We start from the raw sequence: 24,362 nt of genomic DNA, 5'->3' as shown, positions 1-24,362 counted from the left end.
GTCTCATGGTTCGGTCACTTGCACATACTGGCCATTGTTCCAGGCTCTGAGGTGCATGGATAAGGTTGATTATAGCTATTAGCCCTGGAGAAGCTTATAGTTAGTCAAATGCAAAGAAAAATGAAAGCAGCTGACTTGTAGCATTGGATCCCAGGGAATGGTAGAGACATCTTAGCCAATCCATCTCCTCCCCAATAAAACACTAACATATATACGCTTTCATGCATACGTAATCAAATATTTTGCCAAAGCTAATAATTTGATAGATAGATAACACCATCCAAGAAACTTTGCAGCATAATGATAAATCCACCCTGGACCCACCCATCTCTCCAGTCCCCTCTGCCACAAATGGAGTAATTTCAGTGCTTTTTCATTGAATCTTCACTCGGGTATAACCAGAGAGATTGATGCCCTCTGGTGGGAAGGAACTATGGGAATACGCTGACAATTTCCTCATCATAAGTTCATGGTGTCTTTTTCCCATGAAGCTATAATTTATCATGTGTTGTATTTTTATTTAAGTCTATTTCTTTGAATATTCTGAACATTTTAGTCATATGATGAATGTTTAGGATATCCTGTTAGATAAAGGGCCTTGTATGCTATAATCAGAATGTTAATTTCTTAAAAATATCATTTTAAAACACTTTGCACATATGCACGTACAAATGAGAATTGAAGGGTGCGTACACAAGCAAATGTGGGTCCAGATGGACACATTTACTCAATTTAGTATAAAGGTATTTTCACGTTTCTGAAAACAATGGGTGGTCTAAAATACATTCATGCAATATGGATTAGAAGCCCCCAATCATATGGTAAGTTGACACCTTTCTTCATCGTTAGGTTGGGTTAAACTGTTCTAACAAATGGTAGTACTCTTTTATTTTTTATTTTTTTCTTCAAAGTTAAAAGAAACACTTCTACTGAAGTTACAAAAAAAAAAAATGACCAAACCTTTAAAGTTTTAATGGTAATTAAGTACATCAAATTTACACCTAAAAGGCGTGGTGAAGTTATTAGCAGATAAGTCAAAAGTAGAAAACTGTAAATATGATCTGAAGTCTAAGATCAAAGATTTAAGGCCTATGGAAAATCATTTTATTCTATTAATTAAAAACAACTGATCCACAAATTCAGAAAGCTGAGTATCTGTACAATGTGTGTTTATCAAAAAAGCAGCTAGATGTGACAAATATATTTTTATTTTTATTCTGTCTACCTTCTTGGAGATATCTTCCTGATTTTCTGAACATTTATCTAAAGCTTGGGAGCATATTGACAATGTTTACAAAAAGTGAAATACAGTTTCCATTTTTGTAAAAGACGCCTTTCTATAGAGAAGTATGACATAGATGTCAACATATGTATTTAATTAGCCTACTGTATCTTAATTGGGAGAGAATTTTTAATGTTTTTGTTTTATAGTACTTTTCTGTGCTTTGTCTAATTGAAATAATATACAGTTTTCACATGCATGTGAATTTGAATAAAGGATTATAATGCATCCAGTTAATATTTGTTGATTGTCTTTTAAAACTATACTTGTGTTTTTGCAATATAGTTAATATAATTACCAAAATTAATTACAAATAAAAACAATAGAACACATTTTTCTATTTTCTACTGTCAGTCTTTGATCTATTTTTAATTTTTCTTCTCTCTTCCTTATTTGTATTCATTTTGATGCCCATCAATTTGCTTCTCTATTACTGTTATTTTTGCAATTTTCTGGTTCCTTTATAGCTTGTACTACTCTCTTTGATCTGCTTCCCTTCAAGCTTTATTTTTGGTGCTGTTTTTCATGTTCTATAAAAAAAAATTGCCCCTCTTCACTTTATTCTTTTGATTTAACTCCTTCTTAGAACAAGAACAAATTCCAGCTTTGACTGAACAGGTAAATGTTTTTAAAAGAGTAAGTCCCGAGAATCCTCGGCTTCGTGCTGATGAATAGAACTGGTTGAGAGCCTTCTTCAAAGGCCCTTGAGAACAAAGAACCTTTTCTGAGGCCACTAACAAATCCACCAATTTCTTCTGACCCATCTTTGCCAAAAGATATGAGCTAACGACAGGACAGAACCGTCTTATAAGAGCAGCCAAGCAGGCTTGGGAACAAACATATCCTTGACATAATAAGGGGAAAACATACTGTTTATCTCTTTAATAACCATCTTGAGGAAAATTAATGTGACTTTGTCCTTTGTGCAGAACAGTAATTGGATTGTGTGTTTCATTTATACCTGGACAAAGGCCAGGATATTGAAATACTTCTCAATATTAGATTTTCTTGTTTAAAAATTAGATTTTATTGGCATTCTCTTTCTGAGATTTCTTCATTAAAAGCTTCATTAAGCATAAATCTCCTTTTACACAGCAGAAAACAAAATTATTTTAAGGAGGTCATTTTAAAAGTCTTTTGAAAGGGTGGTGCTAAGTTTTTACTGAAGGCTTGTCTTTTCCCAGGGATTCGGCATTCCAGGGATAAGGTGATGGACTTTGCCTTCGTGTGGCTAATATTCATGACATTGACGCTTGAAGCTATATAATAAGTTGCCATGTTCTAGAGTCTAAGGCTATTACAAATATGATATCAAAAAATTGGGGACTAGAAAGTATGCTGTAGAGGTTTGATTCTGTGATGTCCAAACTTTGGGGGTCTCGGCTACTCGGGAAGAAATGAAGTTATCCATCAAGGAGAGTTTGCATAGCTATTGGCTTGCAAAATGCAATTGAGCATTAAATACTTTTCTGCACTTAACTTTTGATTATGACTTCCAGAAAGGTACGAATAGCAAGGAAAGTCATGGTAATATAGTTTTTCTACCTTAAAATGGATTACTTTTTACTCCCTGCAGAAAATTGGGCAGGCCCACTTCTCAGCACCAAGTAACATAATTTCCTGGGCAGAGTTTGTGCAAGCCCAATTTTATCCCTGGTCTCTTGACGCTCCGTGTTCCTGGCTCATGCCTTTCTGAGAAAAGGGAAATAATTAAATAGTTTGGTTTTAAAAACCTTCCCCACTGGGCTGAAGCTTTGTGTTTAAAAAAAAAAAATAGAACAAACACCATGTGAGATGTCAAAAAGGGACAATCCTAATAAAGACAGATTATCTAGAAGAACTAAAAACCAAAATATAGGTGTCCATGCGAAGTGAGAACATTTATTCCATGATGACTGAAAACTGAATGTAAAACATTTATCAATGAATATATGTTCTTTTTCCCAAAAGGAGAAAATAGCAAGAAAAACTCCCCAGGTTGTCTCAGGTGAGCTTGTAATATTTTGTTAGTTTCTACCTATAATCTTTTTAAGGAAATGGCAGATGAAATGATCTCTTCTGGGTGGGTGTGAGGTGAGGATGATGACTGAGGCTCAGAAGCGCTGGAGTGGAGCAGGAGCTCAGAGGATCCTGATTCTGTGGCTGCAGAAGCCAGGAAGGGTTGGAAGCACTGTGTTTGGAGAGAAGGTAGAGCCAGAACTGGATTCTAGGCCATGTGTCAGCAGGAGTCAGGGCAACAGGTGAAATGGAGCAAGGAGGTGTCAAGAAGTGACACTGGAAAAGTCTCCAAGGACATTGCCACAGCTTACGGGGCATCGGAATGAGCCCCTTGGGGCAAGAGCAGGACTGCGAGGTTGCGCAGCTAGTCTACACCCTTGCTCAAAGTGACGCTTTTCTTGGGGTCTCTTGCTGGAAGGCCTTTACTCTTGGGCTGAGTGTGAGTCAGGAGTAATCCCCACAAGCACGCTTTCAAACTGCCTCTTTCCTGGGTCTAAGTACTCCTGCTTCTCTGCAGTTGCTGGGCGCAGGGTGCAGAGGGCTGGCAGAGGCCTCACAGAGCACAGGGCAGTTGAGTTCTGAGTGACTTCACAGGGAAAGAGGCGACTGGAATCCGATGGTCATGAATCTTGGAAGGCTGCCTGATCACTCCTTCCACATCCCCCTCCTCATCTAACCTCCTTCAAATAGCTGGTCCAGGGAGATCTAATGAATTCCACGACAGCTGATAGAAAAGAAAATAGCATCTTTCTGGTACAGAGAGAGTGTGAAAAAAATGTAAAAAAGCAGCAGCCAAAATGACCGAAAAATAAGTAAGATTCACCAGAGAAGTTCTCTGTGAAGCAGCACAAATGCGAAGGAAGTACACGGAGTTTAATGAAGCATGCTGTCTCTGCAGGAAGCCCACAAGGCAGAAATGCAAGGACAGAGGCTTCGAAGAGATGTGAGACAATGAGAAAATTGCCGGGGATGCGGAAGTAGTCAGAGGTACCCTGGTGGGCTTTAATGTACTTTTATTAGTGCAATACTGAGAAAGGGAATGGAAAGAAGGTCAGGGTGTAGAAGAGCTAAAGGGCTTGATATTAAGGCAGGTATGAGTGTCACGTATGAAACTCTGTGACCTGTCAATAGAGAGTCTATTTCCCCACCCTCCAACGGTGCAGTTCTTGGAAATCTTGTCCGTCGATATCTGCCCGTTTGGTCATCTCATGCAGTTTCATGGCTCCAAACAGTCCATGTGCCCACACCTCTGGCTGAACTTCTTCCCTGAACGTTTGCTTTTTATATTCATCTGCTCACTCCCTAACTCCAAGTGGATGCGTGACAGGCATCATAAGCCAAACATGTCAAAAAAAAAATGAACTCCTGACACCCCATGTCTGCCAACCAGCTGCTTATTTTAAAAGTCATTGCCATATGGTAAGGGTGGACTCCATTTTATTAAATAGCCTGGGTCACACCTCACATCCCATCCATAATCAATTCAGCAAGACCTGCAAAAAAATCCAGAATCTAACCACTTCTCATCACTTCCTCCGCTGCCCGTAATCCAAACCACCATCACTGCTGATCCTCCGTGACCTCTCCACCTCTGTCCCAGGCCCCTCACGCTCCATGCTCTCGCAGTGGCCAGAGTGATCCCACGTCATTCTACTGCTCAAACCTGTAAGTGCCTCCCCCTCTGTGAATAACATCCAAAGTTTTACGAATCACAACGGTCTTTGTTTCCTCTCCAAAAGGCTGTCTCCTGCTGCTCTCTCTCTCACCTCCTCTGTTCCAGGATCTTGCCAGGAACAATGTCTCCTGCCTCAGGGTCTTGGCACACAATCCAGTTGCCCACATGGCATGCTCCTTCACTGCCTTCAGATCTTTCTTCAAATATGGAAACTGTTCTCTAATGAAGACAGTATTAGGACATGCTGACTTTTGAGAGCCATGGACAACGAAGCTTCAAAGCAGAAACTGACTTAGGAGATGTGATAACAATGATAACTGTTTGCATTAGTGCTCCATACTACAAGTCTATTTACATTATGAAAACAGCACTTCGAAAGGATATTATCATCCACGTTTTGTAATGGGTACAGAAGCTCATCCAAGATCACACAGCCAGAACTTCTAGAACCAGGAAGTGTAGGCTTCACTTCAGTCTTGTGACCCCAGAACAAGTACTCTTGCTTCTCTATATTGAAATTTATTATACATTGATAATAACAATAATAATGAAAATGATAATAAAAATAATAACAGCAGTGATAGCAGCTAGCGCTTCTTATGTACTCCATACAACGCACTGTTTTAGGCCTCTTACATGCATTCGTTAATTTTATCCTTGCAGACTCTTAGGAGGAAAGCACTATTCTTATCTGCAGTTTGCAGAGGAGGAGACAGAGTCAGTACTAGCAGAGATAACTGTCCAAGGTCAACCAGTAGCAAAGGCGGAGCCAGGATTGACAGCCACACGCGGGATCCTTAACCTCACCCCAAATCCCTCCTTTGTCTTCTATCATTTTCTCTCTGCTGTTGCTAGACATGCTGCATAATGTACAGTTGGACAGGAGTGAATTCTCCGGTTGGGTCATTAGAGATCAACCGTACCCACCACAGATTTCTCAAAAGCATATGTCATTGAAAAAATAGCTTCTTTAAATTGAGGTTAAGTGTGAAAATTTGTAACATAATCAATAAGCGTCAGAGGTTGTAAGCCAGTTCAGCAGAGGTCTGTGGCCCCTGAAATTCACCGTGGACCACCTTTTCTAAGGTAGCTGTTTTGTCTCTAATGGAGGTGCACAGTATTGCAGATTCTTTTTTCACGCCAGCAGCCCTTGCACGTCTCCAGAGAGGAGCCCAGCAGGCAGAGGCACGAGAGCTTGCCTTACCTGGGGTGATTGTAGGCGATCTGCTTGAACTCGTTGTTCCAGTTGGGTCTCCCGTAGAAGGTCTTCTGCTTTAAGCCTGTAATCACGTCAGTATTTTCATCCCAATGTAAAGCTATGTGAATAGCCTAAAGTAAATTTGTGGTATTAGATGACATTTAGAAAAAATATATATACAAGCTTTCTATGAATAAAGAATAAAGTAATTGTGTTCATTTGTAGATTTAATTTAAAAAAATGTGTACGGGGCTGGCAATGCTTATCACTATTCACAGATGTCACTGATGTTGCACTTTTGGGCAAGCATCCTATCTCATTGACGTCTGAATCAGGCCTTATTGGAAAAAAGTGACTCTTTATACATAGTAGGTGTGCAACAACATTAGCCTAGAAATAATATTTTCCTTTAAAAGGATGAAAGCCTTATAGTAAATGTGATTAAAAGCAAGCACTAAATGACTTCCTTCTTTTCCTGCCAAACTTTTCAAAAATTAATCTCTACCTGCTATCCCCTTTCACTTAATATTGGCTCCTGGGGAGTTGAGAAGGGCATTGCCGGATTAAAGTGCTATGAAATGTCTGGGAAGAAGCTGCATCTTACAATCAGCTCTGTCTAGTGGGGTGAAACAGTGTGATGTATACTGTCCAGTTTCAAGTGCTGGGAGGATGTTGAGTCCGGCAGGTGGGACATGGTGTCCAGATCCTAGCAGGCGGCTTGGCCGGAGCTCCATGCCTAACCATTCACCTTGGAATTAAGTGACTCCATCCAGGCATCCTGTAGCTAGTGGTCAATAAATAAGAGCCCGCAGTATAATCCCTCGTGATCATGTTCTAAGTTGCTGTTATTTGTTTTAGCCCCTGCTGCGTTCTGGTAGCTACCTTGCTGCTTCCCTCCTGGGATCTGTGTTACCAGTGCTCACCCCTTAGACATCTCGTTGGTGCTCAATTTATTCACCCCCTCTGACTCATCCTGACCCTGATCAGTTTGGGTAACAACCCTGCTGGGTGCAACTCGCACCCCGGGTTCCCACTGGAAGCCTGACTTTCCTGGCTGACCTCCCATCTAAAAAAGTAGTGGAATCTAGGAAGGTTTAGCTGAAAATAATGGAAGTGTCCAATAGGTCAGGAGACAATCGCAGATTGGATCTCAGAAATCCAGGCCAATTATATAAAAAGACACCTGAACTCATATATTCATCACAGCACTGTTCACAATAGTAACATCGTGGAACGAATCTAAGTGTCCATCAATGATTGACCAGACAAAGAATATGTGTTGGTTGGGCCTGGTGGCTCGTTCCTGTAATCCAGCCCTTTGGGAGGCCAAGGCGGGCAGATCACCTGAGGTCAGGAGTTTGAGACCAGCCTGACCAACAAGGTGAAACTCCGTCTCTACTGAAAATACAAAAATTAATTGGGTGTGATAGCAGGTGCCTGTAGTCCCAGCTACTTGAGAGGCTGAGACAGGAGAATTGCTTGAAACCAAGAGGCGGAGGTTGCAGTGAGCTAACACACCACTGCACTCCAGCCTGGTCAATAAAGTGAGACTCTGTCTCAAAAAAAAAAAAATGTGTTTGTACTTACTACAGAATACTATGCAGCCATAAAAAGAATGAAATCATGTTCTTTGCAACAACATGGATGGAGCTGGAGGCCATTATCCTAAGTGAACTAACTCAGAAACAAAAAACCAAATACTGTATGTTCTCACTTATAAGTAGCAGCTAAACAAGGGGCACGCATGGACATAAAGTCAGAAATAACAGGCACTGGGAGCTCCAGAAGGGGGAATGGTGAGAAGCGAGTGAGGGTTGATAAAGAACCTACTGGGTGCCATGTCCACTATTTGGGTAATGGGTGCACTAGAAGCCCAAACCCCACCAGTATGCACAATACCCATGTAACAAACAGGCACACACACCCTCTGAATCGAACACATAAAGAAACGAAAAAAAGAAATCCAGGTTGTAGGAAGTTGTGAGCAGGCACGGCGGCAGGGCTGCTGCTGAAAAGAGTTGGGGGGATGGGACTCCGAGCAAAAAGAAGGTGGGACAGTCGCAGAGGCTGTTAAGGGCCGCGTCAGGTGGAGGGAGGGGACAGGCAAAGCCGTGGGTGTGTGGCCGTGCACAGTGTGATGGGGGAACATGCGGCATTTGGTGGCTCTGGTGTCAGAGGAATCCAATGGGGGTGGGACACAATCAGCGAGTGGAAGTCAGGCTGGGAAGGGCCTTCAAGTCCTTGCCGAGAAGTTTGGGCACCTTTTCACACACAAAAAGGGCCTTCCCTACTTAACACTGGTAGCACCGCCAATCATTGATGTTCAAACATTTGGAATGATATTTGTTCCATATTTCTCAGCCCAATGTTCAATTAATCTCCAAACTCTGTTGATTCGCCCTTCATAATACCTCTTCCATCTGTCCCTTCTGTTCTTGTCATTTTGCCACTTAGAGGTTGTTGAATTTGGTTTAACAATTGACTATTTCTAAAACAGCCTCTTTATTCTTTCCCGACAGAATGCGCCAATTAGTTTTCCTTTAAATGTTGAAATTAGTTTTTTTTTTTTTTGCCTGAAATTTAGGAGTCGAAATAATTTTCAACATGTGATGGCAAAAATGTGACATCTATTTTAATTTACTTGTGTTCAGAAAAAAAAATGTATATTTTATAGCATATTCTTGGAAGTAGTAGAGATGGGAGGGGGCAGGATTGTGTTGTCGCCGAATCAACTTCAGTTCTCGGTTATGAGAACCTCCTCCCATAGCCCCCGGGGGGCAGCGAATACCCAGGTGTGCACTGGGATCAGTGCACCTCAGAAGGAGATAAGCAAGCACGATGCTTGAAAGCAGAAGACAAAAGCTGTGTCTCCACTTCACCAAACGATTCATCACTCAAAAAGTCCCGCTTGAATAAGGAAAGTGTTTGTTTGGAAAACATAATTAACACTATATAATTCATTAAGATGTTTCAAGCCTAGTTCCCAAGAAACCTACATTTCAAATTATCCCAAAGGATTAAATATTTAAGAACTGTAAATAAGACCATAAAAATTCATTAAACTACTGAATTTCTAGCAGAGTCCTATTCATTTGCAGAAGCACAGAGTCAAATCATAGCGATGTTCTATAGGGCCAGTGCGCGCGCGCGCGCGTGTGTGTGTGTGTGTGTGTGTGTGATGTACACACACAGAGCATTCATTTGTACATGTAGTGATTAATGCAATCTCTTAGGCTCAAATATACTTTCCTTAAAAGTATATATCAATGATAGTTGCTGATTAGAATACATATTGTGTAACCTAGTAATCACTTTGTTGTTAATTCTCATATTTGAGGAGTTAAAATGGTTTACAGCATAATAGTTATCATTCAATAGTATCAACATTGAAATACTACCACAGTCAATATTTTGGTATACATTGTTTTTGATAAATTTGTTCTTAATATTTCATTAGTACAATATACCACAGAACACCTGCCAAAACAAAAGATCATCTTGATCTTAGATAAATAAACATACATGCACACAGTTCCTAAGAACACCTTAAGAGAAAAAAACTCTGGACAAATCATGTATTCATAACAGTTATTTTCTATAGATGCTCACATACTTTGCAATACCAAATGTTGAATGTAAACAACTAGAAATCATTTTTGCTTAACTCTGAACAGCTCAAGGCACAGAATTAGAACCAGTTAGGAACTCAACAAGATGATACAGCCAATCATGTTCACTTGATGTCATTTTTAAAAGGACAAATGCAAATTTATTTGGGATTTCCAACTTCTGGATTGTTTTCCATTGTCTGACCCTTCCTATTCCTCAGCAAGTTAACTATAGCTTCTTTTTTTTGGTTCTTTGATTGTTACAACTTGAATTTCTCTTACTAATCTGGTTTTCTGTTATTCTCCTTTCCTTTTAAGAACATAAAAATAATTCTGTCATGCTATCAGAGTGCTACATAGCTCGTTACTGAAATTGCGCCTCTTTGCTATTAGATGAGTTAAGCAATGCTGCTTATTCTCAGTCATATCAGTACCTGATTTTCATCCCAGCCAGTAAGAAATATATGATAACTCAGAAAGTGAATTTTCCCCTGCTCACTCATCCTTGTTTCCAGCGAGAGTAAGAGATCAGCAAACCACTCAAAAGCTCTTGCGTCCCGGCAAATCCAGTAGAAATACACCTGTCAAGAGAGAAGGCGAGTGAACGGATCTCTCTCTCTTCTCATAATGTGCTCATAATCACAGACTACTTTATCTCCATTAATGGGCATTTCTGCAAAATAACATGCTTTTTGTTTTCTTTCAGTGAACAAACGGTCACACTGTGATTTCTTTTGAAAAAATTCACATTGCGTTTGAAAAAGCCCAGACTGAATTCAGAGTCAGGAGTCTGTGGGCCGTGCCAGTTTCTCTGGATGAGGATCAACTCACCACATTTCTGGCTGTGCTGCTCCTGAACAAGATTAATAATCATAACTAGCTGTGCCTTTCAGTGCTCCCAAAGGGGGATAAACTGTTAGACCAACCCCTTCATCTTTACTTATGACCTAAGCTCTGGATTTGAACTTTCTTCTCCAGAGACCCCAAAGGCTTGGGCACTAATCCACTTCACTAGCTATGGCCTCTGGAGAGTAGAGATTATGGTAATTTCAGAATCAAGTCACACAGGCCAGAAATTTCCTCTCAGCGAAACATATCAGTGTCCAAGAAAGCTGGTGGTGGCTGTGCCTGTGTGTCAACTGCTATAGTGAAATTATGTCTAGGAAGAATTTTTTTTATATTTTTTAACTCTCAGTGTTAAGCAAATCACATGGGACAACTAGTAGTTTGGGTTTGCTAAAATAAAAGCTTAGTTTTTTGTGCTTCCAGTTTCATATAATTGCATCTAGAAGAAACCACGGGATATACAGGATATAAATCTATTAATTCTCCCAATTTTTCTCACACTCCCACCCCTTGCTGCCCACACCTCTCTTGTATCTTCTCCTCAAAGAGACATCTCTACAGCTTAACAATATCCATGAGGGGCTGGTCTTGATTCCAGCTGCTGCCTGGTAAATCCCCACCTGGAAATACCTCATCCAATGGTCAATGCTCTCTTCTCTGCCTCTCTGCCAGCCAGCTTGTGAGCTCACAGTCATATAACCAGGGATATAAATGAGATTTAATTAATAGATCGAATCCATGAGAAAAAAATCAAAGAGTTTATTTCAAAGCTAAACGTCTTGTCTATTCTCTTCTTGTTTAGGCAGGATTTTATAATATTAATTATTTGTAAAAGATGCTGAAAATAAGGTCTCTTCTTTCGAGAATTAGGCCTACATATTTGTTGGACAGCTCCTGATTGCAGAAGTGAATGGATGGGCACTTAAGATATTAATTTCAGGACAAATAATCCCTAGGTCTCTAAGCGCAATGACCTTCTTTTCTTAGGAAGAGAGAGACATGCCTTTCTTTTCCTGATTCTTATTTCTTCCTGGGGATGATCTGTGCACAACCACCCCAGGCAGAGCTAAGCGATAGTTCCCTTTGGTGCTGCTCTCTGAATGCTCACGAGCCCTTTGCTCGTGTTCTTTCATTCGTTCACTGATTCAACGAATATGTATTGAATGGTTCCTACATGTGCAGACTCTTCTATGCTCTGGAACTATAAAAGTGAACAAGACAGGGCCAAGAAAAAATTGCTGCCCTCTTAGAGTTTGCATCTTAGCAGGACAAGGTAGATGATAGATAAGCAGAATATAGGCTGTGTCCGATGGTGTGAAGTGCATGCAGAAACCCCAGGCGGGCTGGGAAGTGCTACTATATTAAGTTGAATGGTCAAAGGCGGCCTCATTGAGCCCTCTCTTGTTTTTGGACTCTTACGTTCACTTTCATAGTTCCAGGGCGTAGAACAGTCTGGAGACATAGGAGGCACTCAATACATATTTGTTGAATCAGTAAATGAATGGATCAAAATGAACCCTCAATTTGTGGAGACTCATGTCCCTTCTTCATGAGAAGGGGACGTTGGAGCACAGACCTGGAAAGGTGAAGGAGTCAAAGGCTTAGGGGAAGAGCTCTGCAGATGGAGGGAAGTGCAGAGCCCCTGAGGGGGACCTCTCCGTGAAGAGCCTGCAGGCCGGCATGGCTGGAGCCCAGAGAGGGTGGGGAAAGCAGGAATAGATGGGCAGGGGCGGTGTGGGGGGCGGGACAGGAGGAGCCATGGCGTTGTAGGGCTTTGGGGCCATCGTTGACTTTCACTTTGAGAGGCAAGAAAGCAAAAGAAGTTGACAAGCAGAGGAGTTGCGTGGCCCATGGCAGGTGGAAAGATCTCTCTGGCTGCTGGGTTGAGAATCGACCCAGGGTACAGAGGGTGAGAACGGAGGAAAGGAGGCCAGTTAGAGGCAGATTTTATATTCGAGGTCGGTGATGAATACTGCTGTCTCCTTTCTTTTGGCTTTGTACGGTGACTAATCCAAATTACTTTTTGAAAACCTTAGCTCTCCCTTTGCCTTGCTTTGCTCTAGGTGGAAATGAAACACCTACTGACCGAATTTCATGTGCGGCTCACCTACGCACAACCCCTCCTCCCCAGCCTTGGTAGCCTGCTTCATCTCAGAGTATTAAGGGTGGCCTTGGGCAGAGAGCAAATATCATTGATTTATTTTCTCCATTTTCCACTCTTTAGGGAACATGCTTAAACATATTAATATGTAGATAGTAAACCAGAACATTTTATTTATTAAAAAAAATCCTCTCATTTCAAACTAGCCCCAGTCATCCTTTCTTGAAAACTATCCCCATCTGAGCTTCCTCCATACACAAAACTTTATCCTTTCAAATAGAAATCTTTCCTTACTTTCCCGTGGCCTAGCTGCGTGTCAATGTTCTTAGGGTTTGTCAAGCCTTTTATATTTTTTGCTTCCTAGTTATGGCTTTGTGTGTTTTCTCCCCCGGTAATTGACTCGTAAGTGACACTGGGCAGCTTTGGTGCAAGAGGCTGTGGAGGAAAAATGGATAGGCTCAGTAGAAGTGTTTCAGGCAGAAAAAGAAAGAAAGGGACTTTGAACAGAAGCAAAAGGTATTTACTTTGACTTTCTTTCATCTTTCTAATGGTGAGGGATGCTCACTGGGAAGGGACATGAGAGTTCCACCTCTGCATTTCACCCATAAGAAAGGACCTGGTCAATGGGAGACCAAGTATCCCAAACAATAGGTGACAACTCTGTGACCTGCGCTTTCCAATGCTCACCCCACCTTAGTCTCCAAAAATAAAACAACCCTGAAATCAGCTACCTGTAGAAAGCCTGCCTTTTCAGAATTCCATAGCCGAGCTCAGAGACCAAACATACTTGAGTTTACTTTAAAAGACTTTATTAAATAGAAAGTCATTCTCAGTGAAATAACAAAAGTTCTGAACTTTCATAGTAATACATTTTTTTTATAGGACTCATCCCACACATTCTCTCCTTTTTTTTTTTTTTTTTTCATACAGAGTCTCTCTCTGTCACCCAGGTTGGAGTGCAGTGGTGGGATCTCGTCTCACTGCAACCTCCACCTCCTGGGTTCAAGTGATTCTCCTGCCTCAGCCTCTCTAGTAGCTGGGATTACAGGCATGCAACATCACACCCAGCTAATTTTTTTTTTCTTTTGTAGAAATGGGGTTTCACCATGTTGACCACTCTGGTTTCAAACTCCTGACTTCAAGGGATCCACCCGCCTTGGCCTCCCAAAGTGTTGGGATTACGGGCGTGAGCCACTGCGCCTGGCCACATTCTTGTAGATACAGTGGACACCCAGGTGTTTTGGGAGACCACTCTGGGACTGTGTCATGGTGTTGAGGGGTTCTGTGTGCGTGTGGCCTGTCACAGACCTTAGTTGTCACATCGTTCCCAGGGCTGATCTGCCCCAACTCAGCCAGGCCCATTTGCAAAGGGCTTGGGTCTAAGTGACAGTCACAAGGCTGGGCTGTCTGTGTGCTCCTTCTCATTTCCATGTTGCCCCAAGCCTAGGCTTCTCCTTAAGAATTCTTCAGTAACACATAGGGACCAGGTCAAAGAGGCCTGGGGCCAGTAGGAAACAGAGCTGTGCTAAATTTTGATAAACAATTTCAGAAAATGAATTGAGAAGCGCTAGCCATCTGTGTTACTGCCAGAGCTCCCACTCTCTAGTCAAAGTTGGATGCTTTCAGGGGATTGCATCTCCAAAGCTTGTGCCATATCCTGAACATATCCACGAACACAGGCAGAGGACACTTTTACAAATACAATCGATAGGTCTGTATATCCAAATCAATTTCCAGAGGACGAAATGGAAAAAAAATTATTCACCTATGTATTTTATTTATGGTCCAGAGCCCCTCTAAAAAAGAAAAGTGTACACAAGAATACAGGTTTAGGATATAGTGTAGCATGGTGAACAACTCAGTGCTGCGAGCCTGTGAGGCCCATCCGCTGGCTTCACCATGTAGGTGGAGGTTGCAACTAACTTTTGCAACTGGGCACAGAACCTAGATTACTGAGTATGTAAAATGGCAATAAACACAGAACAACAACTCATGAGGTTATTGTGAGGTTGAAAGGATACGGTTTACTGAAGCGTTTAACACAATGTCTGGCAGACACATTAAGTGCTCAGAAGATGTTAGCTGCTGTTGTTACTATCCTTGTTGTTTGTCATTTGGAGGAGTTTAGAGAATGAAGAATAAAGACAATAGATAATAGAGCAAAGAGGGGCATGGGCCTTGCCTGGCATGTGTTCCCACTGGTCACCCCCATCACTGAGAAGAGCTGAAGCCAAACTTTACCTCTAGCACCAGTGTCAGAGCCAGCATCTCAGCATTCATCATAAAGACGTGCTCCATGCCAGGGAAGCCCCTCACCAGGCTCGGCGTGTGCAAAAGAAGCATTACGGGGAGCCAGTGGCTCACCTTGACCATCACCTCCTCAAGGAGAAGACCAGTGGCTTGCAGTGCCACCTGCCTCCTGCTGGGTAGCACACCTCTGTCCCCCACACTGTGCCAAAGAAAGAACAGACAGAAGCTGGAAACCAGCAGGATGACAGAGACTCTGCATAGAGGGGGAATCAGGACCATTTTCCAAAAGGAGAATTTCTCTCTGTGAAAAGATAGACTGGTGTTTAGGAAACATATTACCTCCTCAATAAATGGTCACTCTTATTGTCCTGGTTTTTATTTTGTTTTCGTTAAGGGAATCTTGGATTAATACAATAGCAAATAAGAAGAAATAAAAGAAGAAATATTTTTTCTTGATGATAACCCTGCCTAATGTGTAAAACTTCTGGATTAAAGTGATACAGTTATAAAATCGTTTTTCTGGTGAACTGTTATAAGAGCAAGACTAGGCTTTGTCAATCATTCTTCATCCTTAAGACATTTTCTGAACATTGTTATCTTCAATGTTAACTATTTCATGACTATATTGCTACTTTGCCCTGTGGCCGAGGGCTGACCTCTTTTGGGCTTCCTTTTGGTCTAATTACAGTTAATAATCCTTGTTGGACAGCTGAAACATTCTCTTTTTTTTTGTCAGAGTCACTCTATCTCCCAGGCTTGAGTGCAGTGGTGCGATCTCAACTCACTGTCACCTCCACCTCCCAGGTTCAAGCAATTCTCATGCCTCAGCCTCCCAAGAAGCTGGGATTACTGGCACCTGCCACCACTCCTGACTTATGTTTATATTTTTAGTAGACATGGGGTTTTGCCATGTTAGCCAGGCTGGTCTTGAACTCCCGGCCTCAGGTGATCTTCCCACCTCGGCCTCCCAAAGTGCTGGGATTACAGGTGTGAGGTAGCGCACCTGTCCTAAAACATTCTTTAATAGCAGAATGATTCAATAAATTTTGGCCTGTCCATACTATGGAATACTCTAAAGGCACCAAACAAAATTAAATAGAACATCAGGTATTGACCCTGAAGGTGCCCCAAGTTATGCAATAATGAAAAACAAAACAAATTGCACTTCCTCTTTCTTCTGCGTGCGCGCGCGCGCACACACACACACACACACACACACACACACAGACACACACACACACAGACACACACACCTCTACTATGCACACATGTGTATAGGCATATGCACATAAATACATGGAAAAAAAGTGGAATGAGACATCTTCAACTGTTTAATGGTGAGCTTCTCAGGGAGCAAAGTTGGGGAGGTATTTCATCTGAGGAGGGAGGCAAAGGGAAATTTTAAAATGTTTATGCATTTCATTGGCCTCTTTTACAAGAAGACTGTAGTCATGGAATCTGTGGTTAATAGACCAAGGTATTAAAAATAGTAATACTGGTCACTTCTGCACAGAGCAATGGTGAGGGCTGAAGGGGTATTGAGGCCTTTTGAGGCCCTCCCTCCAGGGAAAGATGAGAAGCACATGTTTCTTTGGGAGAGGTGCGCATGACGCCTCCTAAAGAGGCCAACTGATTGCCGCAAGCTTGGTGGTTAGTAGAGATCATCAATTCCAGGAGTAGCCAGAGCTCAGTGTGAGCAAAAGTGAAAGTAAATAATTTCTCGAAGTAAACAGATTAAATTAAATGCATTTTTCATTCACTAGAAAAGAGAGCAGGCCCTCCTTCGTTTTATTAATATATTTAAGTAGGGTATGGATTTTTGCCTTTCTTGTCCTCTTTCCCTTGTTCCCACTGGCTCGTGCTGTCTTTTTATTTGAATTATCTCTTTATTATATTAGGTTAATAACCCAAAGGCCATTTTGCATGGGACACACTATAAATACCCATTATCACGGTTACATATTATGCAGCTGATGAAGGAAGACAATTTATGAAGAAATGAGATTATCTCAGTTTTTCTATCATCTATTGTGTTGTAGTCTGAAGATTATATATGCAGTTAAGAAAATGAACCACATCTTGTGGTTGGCAGTTCTCTCAGTTCTGTCTGCACAGCTGTGATATTAGGGAGAACTAAATTGTGTAAGCCAATCTATTTATGTCAGCTATCTTCCCCCTCCCTTCCCATTCATACACACCTATTTCATTCATCATTTTGACAGTTTGCACAAGCAAACTGTCCTAATTTTTTTTCAAGAGCTCTTTTCACAAATTGAGTGCGATGTAGAATTAATCATACCCGTTAGGCAGGAGGTGAAGGACTGTATCACTAGGGGGCATTCCCCTCCCTCCCCCACCTTTCGGCTTCCTCTATATTGCATCACAGAGAATTCTCAACCATCCTCAGCCTTCTCTCATTCCACGGGGGCACGGGGTTCTCAGCTGCCTTCAACTCAGTGAAGTTGGGCTCTTACTTTTGTGTTGAAAATATTTCTTTCATGTATTACAACTTTTTTTCCATTTTCATCACAGCAAGCCATCATTATACTTCTTGTTATTTTGCCTTCTTTGGGAGTCCCCTCCTGACCATTCTCCCCCTTCTCTCCCACTCCCCACCCCCTCCCAGATCGTTAAAAATAAAAGGTACTTGGAAACATAGAAATTTTAAGACATCGGCTTCAAATGGAAAGTACTACTTAGGACGCTTCCCACTAAGGAAGTGGCAGGCGTTCTTACTGGTTATGAGCTTGCATTTTACTTAGAAGTTTTCTAAAATAATGCGGCAGAGGAGAAGGGTAAAGAAGTTCTAGTTTGCAGTGGTGATAACTGAGGAAACTTTGGTGCGCATTTTTACTGTAGACTTGAAACTTGAGGTTTGTGTCTAAAAATGTATGCCTTATGCCATCCAGTGTTTTATACATGGAGTAAAAAAAGAATCCCACCTAATGGCAGTTAATCATTTAAGCTTAAAATTCCAGCTCTCAACGCCTATGCCAGTTTTTCTCCCCTTCCTTATTACAAAAGAGAACAATCTGAAAACTGTAGTCCAGACCTAAAATTGTGAAGACGCCGTTAGAGAAATACTTACTGCTTTGCTCTGCTGCACGTCAAAAATTGTCTAGATACTGACAGTTTAGTGGAAGGAGCAATATTTGTATCTCAAAGGCATGTGGGTAGTTCTGACAAATATTAGTTACATAAGGCTAATGATAGCTGTACTCAAACCAACATAAAGTTGCTTTAAAAGAGAGAAACTTTCTAAACCTGTTCTCATGCCTGCAGACGCAAAGGAGTTGGATCTGAAGTATAATTTTCAGCTTAAAGTTTCAATAGCATGAAAACCTCACTTCTTCCATGGAAGAGTTTTGAAGCGGAAATCAGAAACATGTGCTCAGGTCCTGACTCAGTGGTGAACCAGCTGGGTGACTTTGGACAAATCACTTCTGCTCCAAGTACAGATGCTGACTTTCATGGTCCTGTGCAAAGCCAGGAGATTAGGACCTTTAAGTTATTTTATGATTCCACAATTTAGCTTCCTTTTGCCCATATGTCATTATTTACACCCTTATTTTCAGCTGACTTGTGTCCAAATAGTCCTTCACATTTTTATAAGTGATGAAAACACTGCTTTTATATTTCCTACTCCATGGTTTCTGTTTCTTGGAATAGAGATCAATGCCCCTGTTTTATGGTTTTGTGGTGACTGCTTAGCACTGAAACAGCCTTGAGAAACCCCACAAGCAGAGTCCAGGAATGACAAGAGAATGCCGAGAAAGGAGGCAGTATTAAGATTTTGTGGGCTCCTGGATGGATTTTAAGATTTTTTGAAGTTCTTGTAAGAATTTTTTCCTCTATATTCCTAGTAAAATAATAAGAATTTAGTAAAAATCATCAAACAATCTTTTTGGTTACATAAATAAAATCTTAGTATCCTTAAATTTTAAAGAAAATTGTATACAGAAGCCATTGCTTAGATATTTATTCACTCATTGATTTATTCAATATTTTTACTATACATATAGTTATCATAATTATATATGTGCATATGTAAATTATGAAGATATCCAGAGAAGCTACGTTCAAGGAACTCACAGTCTGTTAGAGAAAATAAGATTATTTTGTGACTCTTAATACAGGAAAGATAGATGACATCACAGGAGGGCAGCAAAGGAGTGGTGGAGGTGAAGAGAAGGGGCAGGTGACTGCGAGTGAGGTTTGATGAGAGTGAAACTCATGTCTATGAGCAGGACTTAAAATATTGTTTGGGTTAGTAAGTGAATGGAAGTGAGACATACTATCCACCACCATCTCCCTGTGAAACACAGAGTGACTTCTAGTGTCTGGAAACCATGAAGCAGTGAGCCACCTCTCTAAGTGGATTTTACTTGGTAGGCAGCAAGAACTTAGGGTGGCTGAAAAATCATCACGAACCAAAACAAAGCATTGCTGTGAGGTCCAAATATCACCAACAGTCACTGTGTTGCTTGCTTTGTTAAACATATTACAGTGTAGAAGAGAAAAGATGAACTTTGGTACCAGAAGGACCTAGATCCAAACATTAGTTCTAGTCTTATTTAGCTCTCTGTGGGTCAGGGACCTCATCAGTATTGAGAATACTGCCTCTCTGAATGAGCTAGGATGAGCATTCAGTAAGATGAGTCTATCACTTCTATTAGCTTTGCGACCTAGCTTCAGTCTTGTCATCTGTAAAATGGGAATGAAAATGTTAAGTACGATGGAAAGCTGGTATGAGACAATGCATGTAACCTCCGCCTCCCAGGCTCAGGCAATTTTTCCTGCCTCAGCCTCCTGAGCAGCTGGGATTACAGGCGACTGCCACCATGCCCGAATATTTTATTTTTAGTGGAGACAGGGTTTCATCTAATATTTCCATATTATTTGTCTTATTTGGCATTAAAACTCTCTGTTGGATATGGATTCTTATTTCTCCATTATGTGGATCAGGAAACTCAGCTCAGAGAGGTGAACTGGTACACTGCAGGCAGTACCTCAGCGTGCAGTCAGGCATGTTCCTTGATGAGAGCAAATTTCAGGTGCAGATTCTATGAGCAGGGATCCCATGGTCTTCCTACAGTGCCGCACTAAGGCTGCGGGAGGAGCTGGGGGTCACGTCTACCATGTGTTGGTTTTGTCATGGAAAGAGCCAGATGAACCTGAGTTTAAATCCCAATTCTGCCTTTGATTACCCAGGTCTTTTCAGGAAAATCACTTTAATCTCTCCAAGCTTCAGTTTCCTTATCTGGAGAATAGGCCTTGTTTTATTTACTTTATAAGGTTGTTGGGGAGATTAAAAAATTCAACTGAGAAAATGTATGTCAAGCACCTGTCATTTGGAAACTCATGGAATAGCTAACTCCTATTTCTTAGTTGGCAGAGCCCCGAGTTTAGAGATTTTCTAGCTTGCGTTGCCTGGGATGTTTCACAGAATACAATTTCTTGATAGGTGTGAGGTGAGAAAAAGTTCTGTGGCTAAATAAGCTTGGGAAAGATAGATGAAACAAAAAGGAATGAGGCTTTTTTCTGCAGAAGCTTTTTTTAGAGACAGAATCTCACTCTGCTGCCCAGGCTGGAGTGCAGTGGTGCAATCATGGCTCACTGCCTTGAACTACCTAATATTTCTTTTTTTTTCTTTTTCTTTTTTTTTTTTGTAGACATAATGTCTCCCTATGTGGCCCAGGCTGGTCTAGTCTCAAACTCCTGGCCTCAAGGGATCTGCCAACTTCAGTCACCCAAAGTGCTGCGATTACAGGCCTGAGCCACCATGCCCCACCCCTTCAGAGCTTATTTAATGGCGAGTCGATGATGCCTTCTATAGTGGGCTGTTGCTGAAGTGTTGCTTAAGGTCCTTTGACCACAGAATTCTCTTTAGGGGATCATGTCAGGTGACAGATGTCCCACGGTTCACACATTGAGACCTGGTGGTTAAGTCAAGCGTCCCCCCTTGGATGCATGAGGACACTGTGGACAAAGGGTTAAGCAGAGAAATACGCAGGGCTGGGGCTCCTTGCCTAGCATCGCTCTAGTGCCTGCTAAGAGGGTCGAATTATTGGATGGAGTGTCTAGATACGACAAAGGAGGGAAAGAAATTCTAGAGACTCTAGTTGGAAACACACAAGATACGACAAAAGGGAGATTCAGAGCAGGGTGGCCACTCCACAGCAAGCCAGCCAATAAATCCCAGTTGTGACTTCTTGCTAGGACTGAGTCCACAAGAGGAAGACATCGAATTGTACGCCTGCAACCATAGTCTGAAGCTAGAGAGACTAGGGAGAGGATGCCTGTTAATATTGCGAACTGTGGCCCGGTCACATAGCCATTTGCAGCCTGTCCATATTTTATTGAGATGAGCAATTACATGTCCTGTAATGGCAATGAAGCAATAAAATTTATGTCTTGTCATCTTTAACAAGATTAGGCATAACCCTGCTCATAAATGGAATACTGAGTGGAGATTTTTAAGAACATAAGTATAGTTAAGGAGCCTTGAGTTTATCCCTCATAGTTAATTAAAATCCTCCCCAAGAATCGGCAGATGATAGATATAAGGACACTGAACCTTTTAATCCATGGAAGGGTGAACTAACGATTTTTCCATACCTTGCTCAGCTTCACTGGGGTCTGTGCCTCGCTACATTTGTACCATATGGATTTCAGAAGAGCAGCGAAGGGAGTGACGCCGATCCCCGCGGCAATGCACACACTCACTGGGTAGTGAAACACGTCCGTCAGTGCAGCTCCAAAGGGCCCGTCCACTGCCAGCCTGGAATCACAGAGGAGTGCAGCCTGTTTGACCTTCAGAACACCTTGCTTGGGGACCCCAAACCATCCGGAGCTGGTGCTTTTTAAAGGACGTGTTTGCCAGTGCCTGCAGAGAGGTTGGCTCTGTGCCTGAGAATGCCCTATTTGGAGAGCCTGGGGTTAGCATGAGGATTTCTAGCTCTGCCTCATGGGGAGACGACCAGGTTGTCCTGGCCCAGGCACTGTTCATGGAAGGACAAAGCCTGGCATCTCTCGCTATAGCTCGGGACTCTTCCCTCTGACATGCTCTCTTTACAGTTCTTGGAAGCTTGTTTTGGCTCCAAGAATCAATGAGGCTGCTGGAAGGGCTATCTCTCTTCTCACCCCAGCTGCCATCAGAGAGAAAAATGTGGAAACATCAAGGTAGCTTAGCAGGCTTCTCCTTCCTCGTCCTAATGTCATTCTCCCATACATTTGGTCACACATCTGAGTATGTTGCTGTAATTGTAGCCTAATAGAAGCCATTCATTTGGAATAAGTATAATTTTGAAGTCATTTGCCAGTTACGTGGAACTTCTAAAACCCATTATTTTACGTTCTTCTGACTCAAAATCTGTAGTAATTAGGCCTTGGGTGGTACTGGTATTTGTCTTTGCTTAGCAAATTTTTCTTATTAAGAATAAAGCATATTCATTGAATAAAGAAGAGGGCCCTTAGCATGGTCCTATGTACACTGGCCCCTGAATTCTTCTCCACCTCTTGTCACCGGTCCTCATACTGGCTTTTCTTCCACTTCCTAAAATATGAAACACACAGTGCTCCCTCTGCCATGGGGACTTTGCATATGATACCCTTTTCTTCAGGAATAATCTTCTCCAGTTTCTTCCCTCTCTCATTGGTTAATAGTTATTCTTCTGGTAGGTCTTATTCCAATCATTCTTTCCCGGTGGAAGCCTTCTTGAACCCCTCGGCTTAGGTTAAATCCCCTCTGATATAATTCATAGCTCCACGTTCCCCTCCTCTCCAGTCATCATCTGTAATTTTATGATTTATTGGTGTGTGTGCATGATCTGATTGATGTCTGTCTTGAGCTATGAGGTCTATGAAAGCAGGAGCCAGGGCTGTCTTTGCTCACTGCTGTAATCCCAGCACTCTCTGACATGAAGTTGTTCAATAACAATTGGTTGAATAAATTGTAAAGGGAATGTTTAAAATATTTCAGTCAGCAGAATGTATTAAATAACCTCAACTATTCCAAAAGCACACATTTACATATGAACAAAGATATGCTAATTCAAAGGTTTCTGAGTTATTCATAACCATTCCCTAAGGGGTGTCTGTTGAAGGCACCAGAGGTTGGCCCATTTGGGCTTTACTATGTGTTCATGAAAGTTCAATTGCGTTTATTTTAAACTATTCTATATGCCAGACTTCCTAATAATTCAAATGAACTCTCCTGAAGTTAATCTTAATTAATACGGCTTTATTACATATTGATATATGGAAATGGAAGAATAAAAATAAAAGGTCATTAACCAGCAATGGTTAGTATCTTAGCCCACTGTAGATTATTTCATAAATGATTAGATAAAGGAATCTGAGAGATAGAGAGAGAGAGAGAGAGGGAGAGAGAGAGAGAGAGAGAGAGAGAGAACCTGTCCATAGATTAAAATGTCTTATTGTTCATTTTTTAAAAACAATTCGTCATACTGAGGATTTATTTGACACTGATTTAAAAAGATACCAATTAAATCCAGAGAAGAATTTTGTCATGACTCCACAGAAATATACAATAGACAAATTTCTATATCTTTAGAATTGAAACTCCAAGCTACAGGAGAAAATATTTAGTTTAAATTTCCTGCTAACACAGAAATCCTGCCACTTCCCTGAGAGACGATCACATTCTGACATGAAATTGCAGGGCACCTTGCTCCATTTAGGGACAATTCTAAGTATTAGACCATTTTTTTCTCACATCTTACTGAAATCTGTCTTTGACAACTCTCACCTTTTGCCTTTCTGAGAAACACATTCCAGTTCTTTTTCCTTTTCTGCATCTCAGGGCTTTAAATAGTTGATCATAGCTGTCATGACACCCCAGTTGTTCTTTTTTGGGCCCCAATTTCTCCATTTCTCCAGATCTTTAACAATCAGAATCGACTCCCTTTGCATAAATTCTTGTTTATCACATTTATGCAGCTCTCCCTGCCTTGATTTAGACACAGCATTTCTAATATTAAGGCTTAGACAATGATTCATCTTGCCTGCATCCATGTCTTCTGGGTCCTTGCTGGGTAGGTCAGCAGCACCCCACGCTACCCCATTACGCTCCAGTCTCATCTCTCTGAATGGACCACATTTACTCCTCTAACAGAGACTTCTCCTGCTTCCTCTTCGGTAGGTGGCCAGGTGGCCATTCTTATCTTTTTAATAGTAATAGTAGCTAACTCTTTGAGCACTTACCATGTACTAAGTCGTATGTTAAGTGCTGATATGGACTGTTGTGTTTGATCCTAAACAAAGCCATGAGTACTACGATCGTCATCTTCATGGTACAGATGAGGAAACTGAGGCAGGGTGTTGCATACATTCTCCAAGATCATACATAAAGTTGGGCTTTGAACCCAGGTCACCTTACACTG

At 41.5% G+C, this 24,362-nt stretch overlaps 1 protein-coding gene across 1 annotated transcript in view; it reads right to left on the bottom strand.

Moving 5' to 3' along the window:
* NOX3 (NADPH oxidase 3) overlaps positions 1–24,362 on the bottom strand; it is a 58,906-nt gene that overhangs the window by 6,035 nt on the left and 28,509 nt on the right. The window contains exons 10-12 of the mRNA XM_003933756.3: positions 21,577–21,739; positions 10,196–10,342; positions 6,160–6,284 (exon numbers count right to left, since the gene is read on the bottom strand). Coding sequence (XP_003933805.3) covers positions 6,160–6,284; positions 10,196–10,342; positions 21,577–21,739 — 435 coding nt within the window. The remainder of the gene's footprint in view (positions 1–6,159; positions 6,285–10,195; positions 10,343–21,576; positions 21,740–24,362) is intronic.

Source organism: Saimiri boliviensis, chromosome 4 (assembly GCF_048565385.1).
Source record: "Saimiri boliviensis isolate mSaiBol1 chromosome 4, mSaiBol1.pri, whole genome shotgun sequence".
In the NCBI taxonomy this organism is placed as follows: domain Eukaryota; kingdom Metazoa; phylum Chordata; class Mammalia; order Primates; family Cebidae; genus Saimiri; species Saimiri boliviensis.
The sequence above is the reverse complement of the archived record's forward strand: the minus strand, read 5'-3'. Positions and strand labels throughout refer to the sequence as shown.